At 41.7% G+C, this 12,744-nt stretch overlaps 1 protein-coding gene across 1 annotated transcript in view; it reads left to right on the forward strand.

Moving 5' to 3' along the window:
- Nucleotides 1–2,090: 2,090 nt before the first annotated feature.
- LOC310791600 (protein NLRC3-like) overlaps nucleotides 2,091–12,744 on the forward strand; it is a gene marked incomplete at both ends in the record, with an annotated part of 370,782 nt that continues 360,128 nt past the window's right edge. The window contains one exon of the mRNA XM_083653266.1: nucleotides 2,091–2,268. Coding sequence (XP_083509392.1) covers nucleotides 2,091–2,268 — 178 coding nt within the window. The remainder of the gene's footprint in view (nucleotides 2,269–12,744) is intronic.

Raw genomic sequence — 12,744 nt, forward strand, 5'->3', positions numbered from 1 at the left:
ATACAGACCATGATTCTCCTGGGGGTTGACTAATTTAACTTAGACTTTTTCAGTTACATCTTGACTCATGTACAGGTACATAGAATGGAATATAGAGAGCAAATGGAATAAAGAATCAAAAAAAAGCAGATGAAAACAAAAACAGTCAATCTTTCAAACAGTCCCAGGCGCTTCCATCATGTCGGCCACATCTGTCCTCTCTAGATAACAAATGAAAGGGCCCCAAATGCTGTCAAACAATTCCTGTTTACCCCTGATGGTATATGTGATTTTTTCTAAGGGCAGAGTTGGGGTTAATTCAGACATCCATCTACCTATACCCGGCCTACCAACCTGTTTCCAAGTTACGGCAATAACATTTTTTTTAATACAAAAACGTGAAATGATTCTTGGTTATCGTATCGGTTATCGGCCAGGAGAAGCAGATATTTATTGGTTATTGTATCGGCTGAAAAAATTCAATATCGTGCATCCCTAAATACAGTCAAAATGGCCTTCAGGTCTAAAACCAGGTTGGATGTTTAGCTGAAGCATTGCTGCTTCAATCCCCCTGACACCACTAAAGCACACACTCACATTTAAAATGTCACAGCTTCCATACTTTTTGTCTTTGCAGGAGAAACCCTCTACAGGAAACTAGGGGGCAGTGTTGTCCTCAGGCCAGACTTGTCCTCTGTGACTGGCTCCATCACAGCCATACAGTGGAAACATGGAGAGACGTTGGTCATGATCTGGTATGGAAAGGAGGTGAAGCCCTACGAGAAATTCAAAGGTAAACTCAGACACAGTGGGTGACTTAAGCTCAGATTTAACAGGGGGTGGGAGGGTCAAGTTGTTCTCTCAGATGTTTGCTGAATGGTAGGCTACTGTGGTTTTTAGATTTATTGGAGATGCATTCAGTACTGTGTAGGTGGAGAGAGCACTGTAACCTGGTTTGTTACTAGTGTTAATTTTGTCGACGAAAACTATGACGAAAAATGTTAGTCGACTACCTTTTTCCCCAAGACTAAAATGTTCAGACTTTTAGTTGTAATCGTTTCAGTGTAAAGTCCCACTGATTGTCACACAATGTGTGAAATTTGTTCTCCGCATTTGACCCATCCCCTGGGGGAGCGGTGAGCTCCGGTGAGCGTGCGCCGCGCTCGGGAATCATATGGTGATCTAACCCCCCAATTCCAACCCTTTGATGCTGAGTGCCAAGCAGGGAGGCAAATGGGTCCCATTTTTATAGTCTTTGGTATGACTCGGCCAGGGTTCGAACTCACGACCTCCCAGTCTCAGGGCGGACACTCAGACCACAAGGCCACTGAGCTGGTTACTGAGCTGGTTAGTGTTAATTTTGTCGGCTATTTTTCAATTTAGTCTTAGTCCCGTGTTAAATGTCCTTGTTAGTCTGTATCATTTAGTCAACCTCATCCTGTTTTTATTTAGTCAAGTTTTAGTCGACTAAAAGTTTGAGCATTTTATTCTCAGCTTAGTCAAATAAAACCATAAGTATTTTAGTCTAGTTTTAGTCAACAAAAACTATTCACATTTTAGTCTAGTTTTAGTCAATGAAAACTGTTGAATCTGCTGATGCGCTTGCACTAGTAATTGTAATTCGAAGCAGTGTTGGCAACTCTTTCCCGGGGGAAAGTAGCTAATGGTGACTCTGCCCACCCGGGCCAGCGTCGGCGTACGGCAGTAGCAACGACAAGTGGACTGTATTTATAGTCCCTGCTCAGCCCGCAGCTGAGGGGAGAATGGAGGGAGCCTGGCTGTGCAGAAAGCACTCAGACTTCTCTGGATATAATGTAGACAAGCAAGTAGCTGTACATTTTGGGAACACAATCATGCGACATTATTCAATGCAATTTCTCGATTCATTGTGTTTCTGAAGAAAATAAATCAGTACTTGACCTCTCAACTCAGCTCACGTGATGCGCGCTGGTCGTGGTACTACGTGCTACTACGTGCTTGCGTCAGACGTCAGCGACAGCGTGTCAACAAAGGAAACATACCGACAGGCAGGCGAGACAGAAGATATTTAACATGGCTAAAAGGGTCAACCCAACTTTTCTCTAAGAAAACTAGGACTGATACAGAGAAACATGACTGCAACAATAACAGCAGCAGCCGGCGGCAGGAGCAACATTGTTCTCAGTTCGGACGACGAAGAAGAGGGGGGAAGCGGTGGTGGACGACCGGTGACAGTGACAACCACGCAGGCTGCGCCTGTCTGTCACACCCCCGCCTCCGACTACCGCAGCAGCCGGGTCCGAGCCCAACGTCAGGGACCCATGCCTCGGTCCGGAGAAGGCACGTGAACATGTGACTTCTGGGCCGTATCAGTGGTTGAGAAACACGTTAATATGCAGATAGAATAGGCTAAGGAGACTATTATTTTTTCATCATTGTAAAGCCACAGCATTGTGAAGAGGATATTAATGTGATGTGTGTAGTTCTTCATATATACTAGCCTCTTCATTTTGCTCTCAGAGTGCCCCAGATTAATGCATTTTATTTTAAAATTTACAAAATTTCTTTATCCAGGGGGGGCACAGCCCCAACTGGAATCCCCCCAATCTAAGTAACATTTGACTTTGGGGTTGTTCAACCCCTGTTTGAAAGATCTAGAATCGCCTATGAACACAATGCCTCATACACATATAGATAAGACCCTTAGCTAAGACTGGGCGGGTTCTGTTGTAACTACTGTAATGTTTTTAAGACAGCTAAATGTCAGCTAGATCTATGATGCTGCAGCACAGGAACCTGAACTGCTGCATTGAGGGGGGGAAACAGTCTATAATTAGTGTTAATTTTGTTGTCTATTTTTAAATTTAGTCGTAGTCTTAGTCCTGTGTAAAATGTCCTTGTTAGTTTTTACATATTTAGTCAACCTCATCCTCTTTTTGTTTAGTCAAGTTTTAGTCGACTAAAAGTTTGACTATTTTAGTCTCGTAAGTCAATGAAACTAAAAGTCTGAACATTTTAGTCTCTTCTTAATCTTGGGGAAAAAGGTAGTCGTCATAGTCATTTTCGTCATAGTTTTTGTCAACGAAATTAACACTACACTCACACACACACCTTATTTGGGTGAATGTAGGCACATTGTAAAGCGCCTTGGATAAAAGCGCTATATAAATGCAGTCCATTTACCATTTACTTACACACACAACACCAGGCTGGAATACCACCAAGCGATAATCATGTGTGTGTGTGTGTGTGTGTGTGTGTGTGTGTGTGTGTGTGTGTGTGTGTGTGTGTGTGTGTGTGTGTTAATTTCGTCGAAGAAAACTATGACGGAAAATGTTAGTCGACTACCTTTTTCCCCAAGACTAAGACGAGACTAAAATGTTCAGACTTTGTTTCATTGACTAAGACGAGACTAAAATACTCAAACTTTTAGTCGACTAAAACTTGACTAAATATGATAAAAACTAACAAGGATATTTTACACAGGACTAAGACTATGGCTAAATTAAAAAATAGACGACAAAATTAACACTAATTATAGACTGATTCACCCTCCTCAATGCAGCAGTTCAGGTTCCTGTGCTGCAGCATCATAGATGTAGCTGATATTTAGCTGTCTTAAAAACACATTTAGGCCTACAGAGATCACAGTTACAACAGAACCCACCCAGTCTTAGCTAAGGGTCTTATCTATATGTGTATGAGGCATTGTGTTCCCAAAATGTACAGCTACTTGCTTGTCTACATTATATCCAGAGAAGTCTGAGTGCTTTCCACACAGCACAGCCACCCTCCTTCTCCCCTCAGCTGCGGGCTGAGCAGGGACTGTAATACGGTCCACTTGTCGTTGCTACCGCCATACGCCGACACTGGCCCAGGTGGGCAGGGTCAGCATTTGCTACTTTCCCTGGGAAAGATTTGCCAATACTGCTTCAAAATACCATTACTAGTGCAAGCGCATCAGTAGATTCAACAGTTTTCATTGACTAAAATTAGACTAAAATGTGAACAGTTTTCATTGACTAAAACTAGACTAAAATACTTATGGTTTTATTTGACTAAGCTGAGACTAAAATGCTTTTAGTCGACTAAAACTTGACTAAATAAAAACAGGATGAGGTTGACTAAATATGACAAAGACTAACAAGGACATTTATCACGGGACTAAGACTAAGACTAAATTAAAAAAAAAATCGACAAAATTAACAGTAGTGTGTGTGTGTCTGCGTCCGCCCGTCCGTCCATAGGCTTACGGAGTTGTAAGGCGAGTTGTAATTGCTCTGATCTCCTCCAAATTTTCCTAAAACACTTTTCAGGGGTCTGACATGAATCTGGCTAGGGGGAGAAATGCAGCCATAAAGGGGCGCTACAGCAATGTTTTAGATTTTAAATGGCCTAGATCGACTTCAAACTGGGGGAGTGTGCTGCCGGGAACGCGGCGGATTGCACTGCTGAATTTCGGAGGTGTCCATAGTCATAGCGTCACCTACTGGCAAGACAAAACGAACCGTTTGTCCGGTCATCTTCAAACTTGGCAGGGTGCGCTGCTTTGGACTCAACAGAGTGCAGTGTCAAATAAATGTCATGCAATTCAGACATGTGTCATAGCACCACCTACTGGCAACACAATAGATTATCTAGAGTACTGTTCGTCCGATCGACTTCAAACCTGGGGACTGCACTGCTGGGAACCCGACGGAGTGCGGTGCCGAATTTCTGAGATACACATACTCATAGCACCACCTACTGGCAGCACAAAAGTTAGTTAGTTAAGTTTATTTGATATGGACATCACAGAGCATTAGAGATGTAAGTTCATACATGTGCACAACAACCAGATACACAGTGTTTAGTCTTTATAGCAGAACACTAATTTTCAACACCTGTCCACAGGCGGCGTTTACATTAAAATACACCCCGGAATACATACACACAAAAACATAATCAAATATAAAACACACAAGTAAATACATACTCAAGGACCTGGGACTAAGCTGGATCCTGGACTTTCTAACAGACCGCCGCCAGGTGGTGAGAGTGGGCAACCTCACCTCATCCCCACTGACCATCAGCATAGGAGCGCCACAGGGGTGCGTCTCCAGCCCCTTCTGGTATGACCTCTACACCCATGACTGCGTGGCGACTCAAACTTCGAACACCATCGTGAAGTTTGCAGACGACACAGCAGTCGTGGGGCGGATCTCCAGGAGCGACGAGACAGCAGAAAGGAGGTGGAAGCCCTGGAACAATGGTGCCAGGACAACCACCTCTCTTTGAACGTCTCCAAGACAAAGGAGATCATTGTAGACTACAGAAGGGGGGGGGGGGGGGGGCGCAATCACCATCAGCATCAAGTGGTGGAAAGGGTGGACAGCTTCAAGTACCTGGGAGTCAATATCCACCAGGACCTGACATGGGCCAACCACACCGCCACTGTTGTCAAAAAGGCCCAACAGCGACTACACGGACTCAGACGCCTGAAGAAATTCGGGCTAAGGCCAAAAATCCTCAAGGACTTCTACAGAGGCACCATTGAAAGCCTGCTGACTGGCTGCTTCACCACCTGGTACGGGAACTGCACCACCATGGACCGCAGGGCGCTAAGAAGGGTGAGGCGCATGGCCCAGCACGTAACAGGATGTGAGCTGCCAGAACTGCAAGATCTGTACAACCAGCGGTGCCTCAGGAGGTCCATGAAGATCATCAAAGACACAAACCACCCCCACAACAGTCTGTTCTCCCTGCTACCCTCAGGGAGGAGATACAGGGTCCCAAGAGCACACACAAATCACTTGAGGGACAGTTTCTTCTCGCAGGCCACGAGACTCCTTAACATATACAAATAGTGTAGTAGCCGTACTGTACCGCACTGCAGCTGCTACCATCACGTATGACTAATGTTCAATAGTATGTTAATTAGGTATGCTATTTGCACCTAACAGAATGTTATTATGTTTAATTATGTTTAATTATGTTTAAAGTATGTTCATGCCATTTGCACATATGTGCCACTGTCTGTGGCGTGTCTTACTGCTTTATTGCTTGTTGCCTCTTGTTTTTAATTATTATAATTTTTTTATAATTTTTTTTTTTTTTTTGCACTATGTTGTAACGGAGTCTACACCACAAGAATTTCACACGTGATACTTGTACTACGGAGTGACAATAAAAATCTTGAATCTTGAATACATAATGCATTGACAAGGATGTACACAAAATACAGACATAGTACACAGAGTACCACCAGAGGTCTACGGGTGTATTAGGTGTGAGAACAAAGTTGTTTATCTTTTAACCATGATTTAATACCCCTGTGTAACCCACTCCTGGATATACACGTCGCTCTAGGTTCTGAAGAGCTAGGATATTCTTAGTGCAATAACCACACAAGTGTAATCAATTAACTGCAAGTTTAGTTTGCATCATTAAATTTGAACAGGTACATGATATGAAAAATAACAAACTGGGCCCTCTAGAGAATAGAAAAATATAAAGAAAAGTAGTCAGTGTAAGTGTAAGTCAGTATAAGTGTGGTCTGTGTCTGTGTCAGTGTGAGTCTATTCTAACCAGATCAGGTGATCAGCCTGTCTGTCAGAGTTCGATCGGGTTCGCGTGCACTTTTCTCTAGCGCGTGTTTGAACTACCGTAGTACCAATCCAGGTGACTGGCACAATCCTACCAAAAGGCAGATAGTTCATCCGCTGTTTCAGTGGAAATGTAGATCCGAAATCCTGGGAATCAAGCTGGGTGGCTCGCCATCTACTGGAATCACTGGGATCTTCTTCACTGGATTTCGTCTCTCAATATAAGACCTGACCTGCATTTAGAAACAGGCTCATAGTCTCAGTTTCCTTCCTTATATCTCATCTTATATTTCTCTTCTGTTGTACAACATCCTACCAGATCATAGCTGTATGTAAAATAAAATACTTTACATTGAAATGTATTCTCTAGTGGTTCAGATTCCAATTTCTCAATTGAATAGAGTTATTCCAATCAAATATCATCAAATATGCTTAGCATATGATAATACAAATATCAAATGAAAATAGCAATAACTGTTTCAGTTTAGCCATACGTGATTAATCAATACAACATACAATACATTTAACATTGATACAATACAAAGATTATTCCCCTTTTAATGAAACAAAATATATTTTCCCTCTGCAGAAAACACTTTCAACAATTGGAAAACAATAATTCGGTCTAATAAAATAATAATACAATTTATTTTATCACTTTTCCCTTTAAACTTATAAATACACAAACCATGGAAAGATGTTGAAATGTTGGATGCATGAGAATAGCTACGTTTGTACAAAATAAAACCTCAACAAAAGACCAATTCTAATCGAGCTAAAGCTGAGTGATAGCCTGTGTTGTTACCGAGTCATTGGAGTGCTGCTAACATACCGATAACCCGCACCCCGTGCGGTCCCGTAGTTTCGGCTCGGAAACCGTCTGATAAGTTCAACGTCAACTCAACTCTGCCTGTAACAGAAAGTAAACCTCAACGCGTGATTTCTAACCCCACATAGGATAAGCAATAACCACGCCCTGTGCCCGCCTACACAGCAGTCAAGCGCTGGGATTGGCCAGGAGCAAGTCTTTTGTCTTCTTCTTTTGACAGCTGGAATCTCCCACACCACAAACACTGGAGGGCACGCAGCCCAGCGATTTCATGAACCAACTGAATAGCTCTTGAGAACGGACAGCGATTTCGAGAGCGGACATTTAAATTAATTATGGTCACCTACCTTCCTTAGCATAGTAATAATAATAAGCATAATAATTGTAATCTACACAATGTACACAATCTACAAAAACATGCATGTGTTCACGTTCATAGCTCATATAATATAATGTATCATATCGTTAATTTCCTCATATAATATCATGTATCATATCATTAATTTCAAGCTCAATTCTTACCCAGAGAAAAGGTACAGCACTGTATAAACGGTGTTGTGTTCACGTTCATAGCTCATATAATATAATGTATCGTTAATTTCCTCATATCATGTATCATATCGTTAATTTCAAGCTCAATTCTTACCCAGAGAAAAGGTACAGCACTGTATAAACGGTGTTGTGTTCAGTTTCATAGCTCATATAATATAATGTATCATATCGTTAATTTCCTCATATAATATAATGTATCATATTGTTAATTTCAAGCTCAATTCTTACCCAGAGAAAAGGTACAGCACTGTATAAATGTAACAAGCAATAGTTTTTTAAACATCTTTATTTTAAAAGATGAATAAACCCAGGTGCTTTAGTCCCAAGCTTCAACAAGCAGACAAAATCAAATACAAAAAAAAGTCCAGTTTTTTCTAAATTTTTCCCAAGTCCAGTCAGCTGTTCTACAGAACAGCTGGGAATCCCTGTTCCAGTCCCAACAAAAAACTACAAAAACACACAATATAAAACCATAGATAAAGTTGAACACACCACAACCAATAAAATCAAAAGTAAAATAAATTATAAATAGCAATAAAGTAAAACACCAATAGCCTATACAAAACATGCAATAAAACCATAGATAACAAGTTGAACACACCACAACCAATAAAGCTATAAGTAAAATAAATTATAAATAGCCTACCAAAAAAGTAAAACACCAATCTACAAAAACATGCATCATAAAACCTAGATAAAGTTAAAAACACAATCAATAAAACCAAAAGTATATATAATTATATATAGCTAATAGATGCAGATTGATGGGATTAGACGAGATGAAAAAAGTTGTGCTATAAGAACAATCTAACTGTGTTAGTTTTGCTCAGAAGTTTTGATGGAGAAAAATTAGTTAAAACATTGGTAATTTACCCTTGTAATGTTGTTGTCATGTTGGCAGCTCACGCCGAGCTGCATGCAGACTGAGGCCTTGTCAGTCTGCTTGCGCACCAGGAGCTTGTCAATTAATCATCGTCCCATTGGCTCACGTGAGCATCGGCGCCTGGCCAATCCCGGCGCTTGACTGCTGCGTAGGCGGGCACAGGGCATGGTTATTGCTTATCCTATGTGGGGTTAGAAATCACGCCTCAACGACCCAAGCAGGATTTGACTGAGGAGCGCATGCTCACGTTAGCTTGTGGTAGCTTACTGAGGCCGTGTAGTGGTGCTAATTGCACAGCTGAGCTAACCCGCTCCAAGCGGTCCTGTCGGCAGGTGAAGTCTCTGATATAACTTGTTTGTCTCAAATAAATGAAAACCCGTCTGGCTTGAGATTTCCACACGGTTCTGTCTGCTTGATAAACGCAAGACTGTTTCACGGAGCAATTAATTATCTTTTCGGCTGTCTTCTCTCTCTCTCTGCAATGAATCAACACACATGGAATTTGCCGGATTGTGTACTGCAAAAATCTCTGGGTTGGAAATACACTGCAAAACTTCCGGTTGGAATTCAATAAGGGAAAAGGGCGGAACAAACGATAGAAAATAAATTCTAATAATAACATAATTAAAGCGCTAACCCAAAGATTAAGTTAGTAGTTCAGTTATTTATTTATCATTTCTAATTTCTAATTATTGACCTATTTCTAATTATTAACCCATTTCCTGAGCTGGGTTACACCTGTTTAAAACCATTAAAATCATGTTGTATGTTCAGCTCAGTAGGTAGACAAAAGTGGATTATCTCGAGAACCGTTTGTCTGATTGACTTCAAACTTGGTGTTATTTAAATCTTTATTACCATTATTTATACAGGGGCAGTCTCACTGAGAGCAATGCTCTCTTTTTCAGGAGCACCCTGTTCACATTCACACACATTCATACCTGGAAGCTGACCAGTAGAACCACAGTCTGATCTGCTGGCCACTGATCAGCTCCACTGGAGCGGTTGGGGTTCAGGGCTTTGCTCAAGGGCACCTCAGTGGTGGTAATGAGGGAGGGGCAAGTGCTGCCTTTTCACTTTCCCCAACCAGATTTATCCTGCCGGTCCTGGAGATTGAACCGACGACCTTCCAGTCACACGCTTCCAGAACAGCCTTCAGGGCATACAATCACATTGAGAACATAGAGAGTGCAGCTCCTAATTTTACATACTTGATGACATTCAATTCTGTTCAAATATTTATGTTTGGTTTCCAGGCACTTTAACAGAAAGTTGTGGCTGTACAGGACAACTGTGTGCTTTTAGTCAGCTTTCTTGGTTAAATAATTTTCAGATGATGGTTGAGAACACTGTTGAGAAGCTAACCCTACCCATGTTAAGAACTCTGTTGAAAAGCTAACCCTAACCATGTTAAGAACTCTGTTGAAAAGCTAACCCTAACCATGTTAAGAACTCTGTTGAGAAGCTAACCCTAACCATGTTAAGAACTCTGTTGAAAAGCTAACCCTACCCATGTTAAGAACTCTGTTGAAAAGCTAACCCTAACCATGTTAAGAACTCTGTTGAGAAGCTAACCCTAATCATGTTAAGAACTCTGTTGAGAAGCTAACCCTAACCATGTTAAGAACCCTGTTGAGAATAATTCTGTTGAGAAGCTAACCCTAACCATGTTAAGAACTGTGTTGAGAAGTTAACCCTACCCATGTTAAGAACTCTGTTGAGAAGCTAACCCTAACCATGTTAAGAACTCTGTTGAGAAGTTAACCCTAACCATGTTAAGAACTCTGTTGAGAAGTTAACCCTAACCATGTTAAGAACTCTGTTGAGAAGCTAACCCTAACCATGTTAAGAACTATGTTGAGAAGCTAACCATGTTAAGAACCCTGTTGAGAATAATTCTGTTGAGAAACTAACCCTAACCATGTTAAGAACCCTGTTGAGAATAATTCTGTTGATAAGCTAACCCTAACCATGTTAAGAACCCTGTTGAGAATAATTCTGTTGAGAAGCTAACCCTAACCATGTTAAGAACTCTGTTGAGAAGCTAACCCTAACCATGTTAAGAACACTGTTGAGAAGCTAACCCTACCCATGTTAAGAACACTGTTGAGAAGCTAACCCTAACCATGTTAAGAACTCTGTTGATAAGCTAACCCTAACCATGTTAATAACTCTGTTTGAGAAGCTAACCCTAACCATGTTAAGAACACTGTTGAGAAGCTAACCCTAACCATGTTAAGAACTCTGTTGAAAAGCTAACCCTAACCATGTTAAGAACTCTGTTGAGAAGCTAACCCTAACCATGTTAAGAACTCTGTTGAGAAGCTAACCCTAACCATGTTAAGAACTCTGTTTGAGAAGCTAACTCTAACCATGTTAAGAACTCTGTTTGAGAAGCTAAGCCTAATGGCCCAAACACACCTGACGTCTATCCTATGCTGAAGCAATGCTGCGCGGAGGCAGTTTCATTTCGGCGTCCTTATTAACTCATTCAGGGCCAAAGACGTCTTTGACGTGTTAACAGGAATAGCCCAGAGGGCCAATGACGTGTTTGACGTGTTTTTGTTTTTATTAGTACAGCGTGTAGTTCAAACACTTCCCCAGCCTGTGACATGTTTTCAGGTCCCTGGCATCTAAGGCAAACAGACAACACGTGAACAAACACATACCGCAGCTGTTGTTTTGAAATTGAGCAAGAGGAAAAACAGAAAACGGATAAACGCTTCCTTGTGCAGACAGGAGAAACGCCATTGAAACGCCCCTCGGCGCGCTGCACGAGCTGGTCGCCTTCCTGTGTGCCAGCCGGGAGAAAACGGGAGAAAGTAATCCAGAGATGTGTTTGATCATCGGAGGAATGAGGAAATGATCGATCAGTTTGACGGGTAATCCAGAGGGCGGTGAGGACGTGTTGAATAGCCGAGGGGAAAACGGGAACGATCAAACAGCAGGGAGTATAGGACAGGGAGACATGGACGAGGACGGGTGGACCAGAACAAAACAAAATAAACACACGAACAGCTAACAATAACGAAAAGTAAGGACGCGGGCAGAAGCGGCAGTCACAGAAGCAGAAGGAGTCCAGGCAGTGAGAGGGAATGATAAATCCAACGGGAGAAAGTAATCCAGAGATGTGTTTGATCATCGGAGGAATGAGGAAATGATTGATCAGTTTGACGGGTAATCCAGAGGGCGGTGAGGACGTGTTGAATAGCCGAGGGGAAAACGGGAACGATCAAATAGCAGGGAGGGTAGGACAGGGAGACATGGACGAGGACGGGTGGACCAGAACAAAACAAAATAAACACACGAACAGCTAACAAGGCAGAAGCGGCAGTCACAGCAGCAGACGCCAGCAGTACTCAGACCCGGAAACAACGTAACGAAGATAAAAGGGGGATTGTGTGTGTGTGTGTGTGTGTGTGTGTGTGTGTGTGTGTGTGTGTGTGTGTGTGTGTGTGTGTGTCTGTCTGTCTGTCTGTCTGTCTGTCTGTCTGTCTGTCTGTCGGTGTGTCTGTCTGTCTGTCTGTGTGTCTGTCTGCACACTCACTCACACTGAGTAAACTGTATTGTTGAATGTAAAAAAAAAGCACTTCATGTGTATATATATATATATATATATATATATATATATTATTATTATTTTATTTATTTTTTGTCATTTGTGTCATAACGAATAATATTTACATGTCTGATGTCAATACAGTTCAAAATAAAATAATTGAGAGCGAGTTCTGCCTGAGATTGTGCCCTTTACAAAAATTGCCTTTTCTCCTGTTTATCTTCTCAGGGAGACCTTTTGGGTGAAAACAGGGTGTATATAAATGGCTATAAGTAGAGTACAGAACATGCTAAAAGCTCATTTTTTTTTCCTGGTGAACCCAGAGACGTACATCTTCATTTTGAGGTATTGCAAATCACTTTGGTGCTAATAGATAATT

This window comes from Poromitra crassiceps (assembly GCF_964638095.1).
Source record: "Poromitra crassiceps genome assembly, chromosome: 16".
Classification (NCBI taxonomy): domain Eukaryota; kingdom Metazoa; phylum Chordata; class Actinopteri; order Beryciformes; family Melamphaidae; genus Poromitra; species Poromitra crassiceps.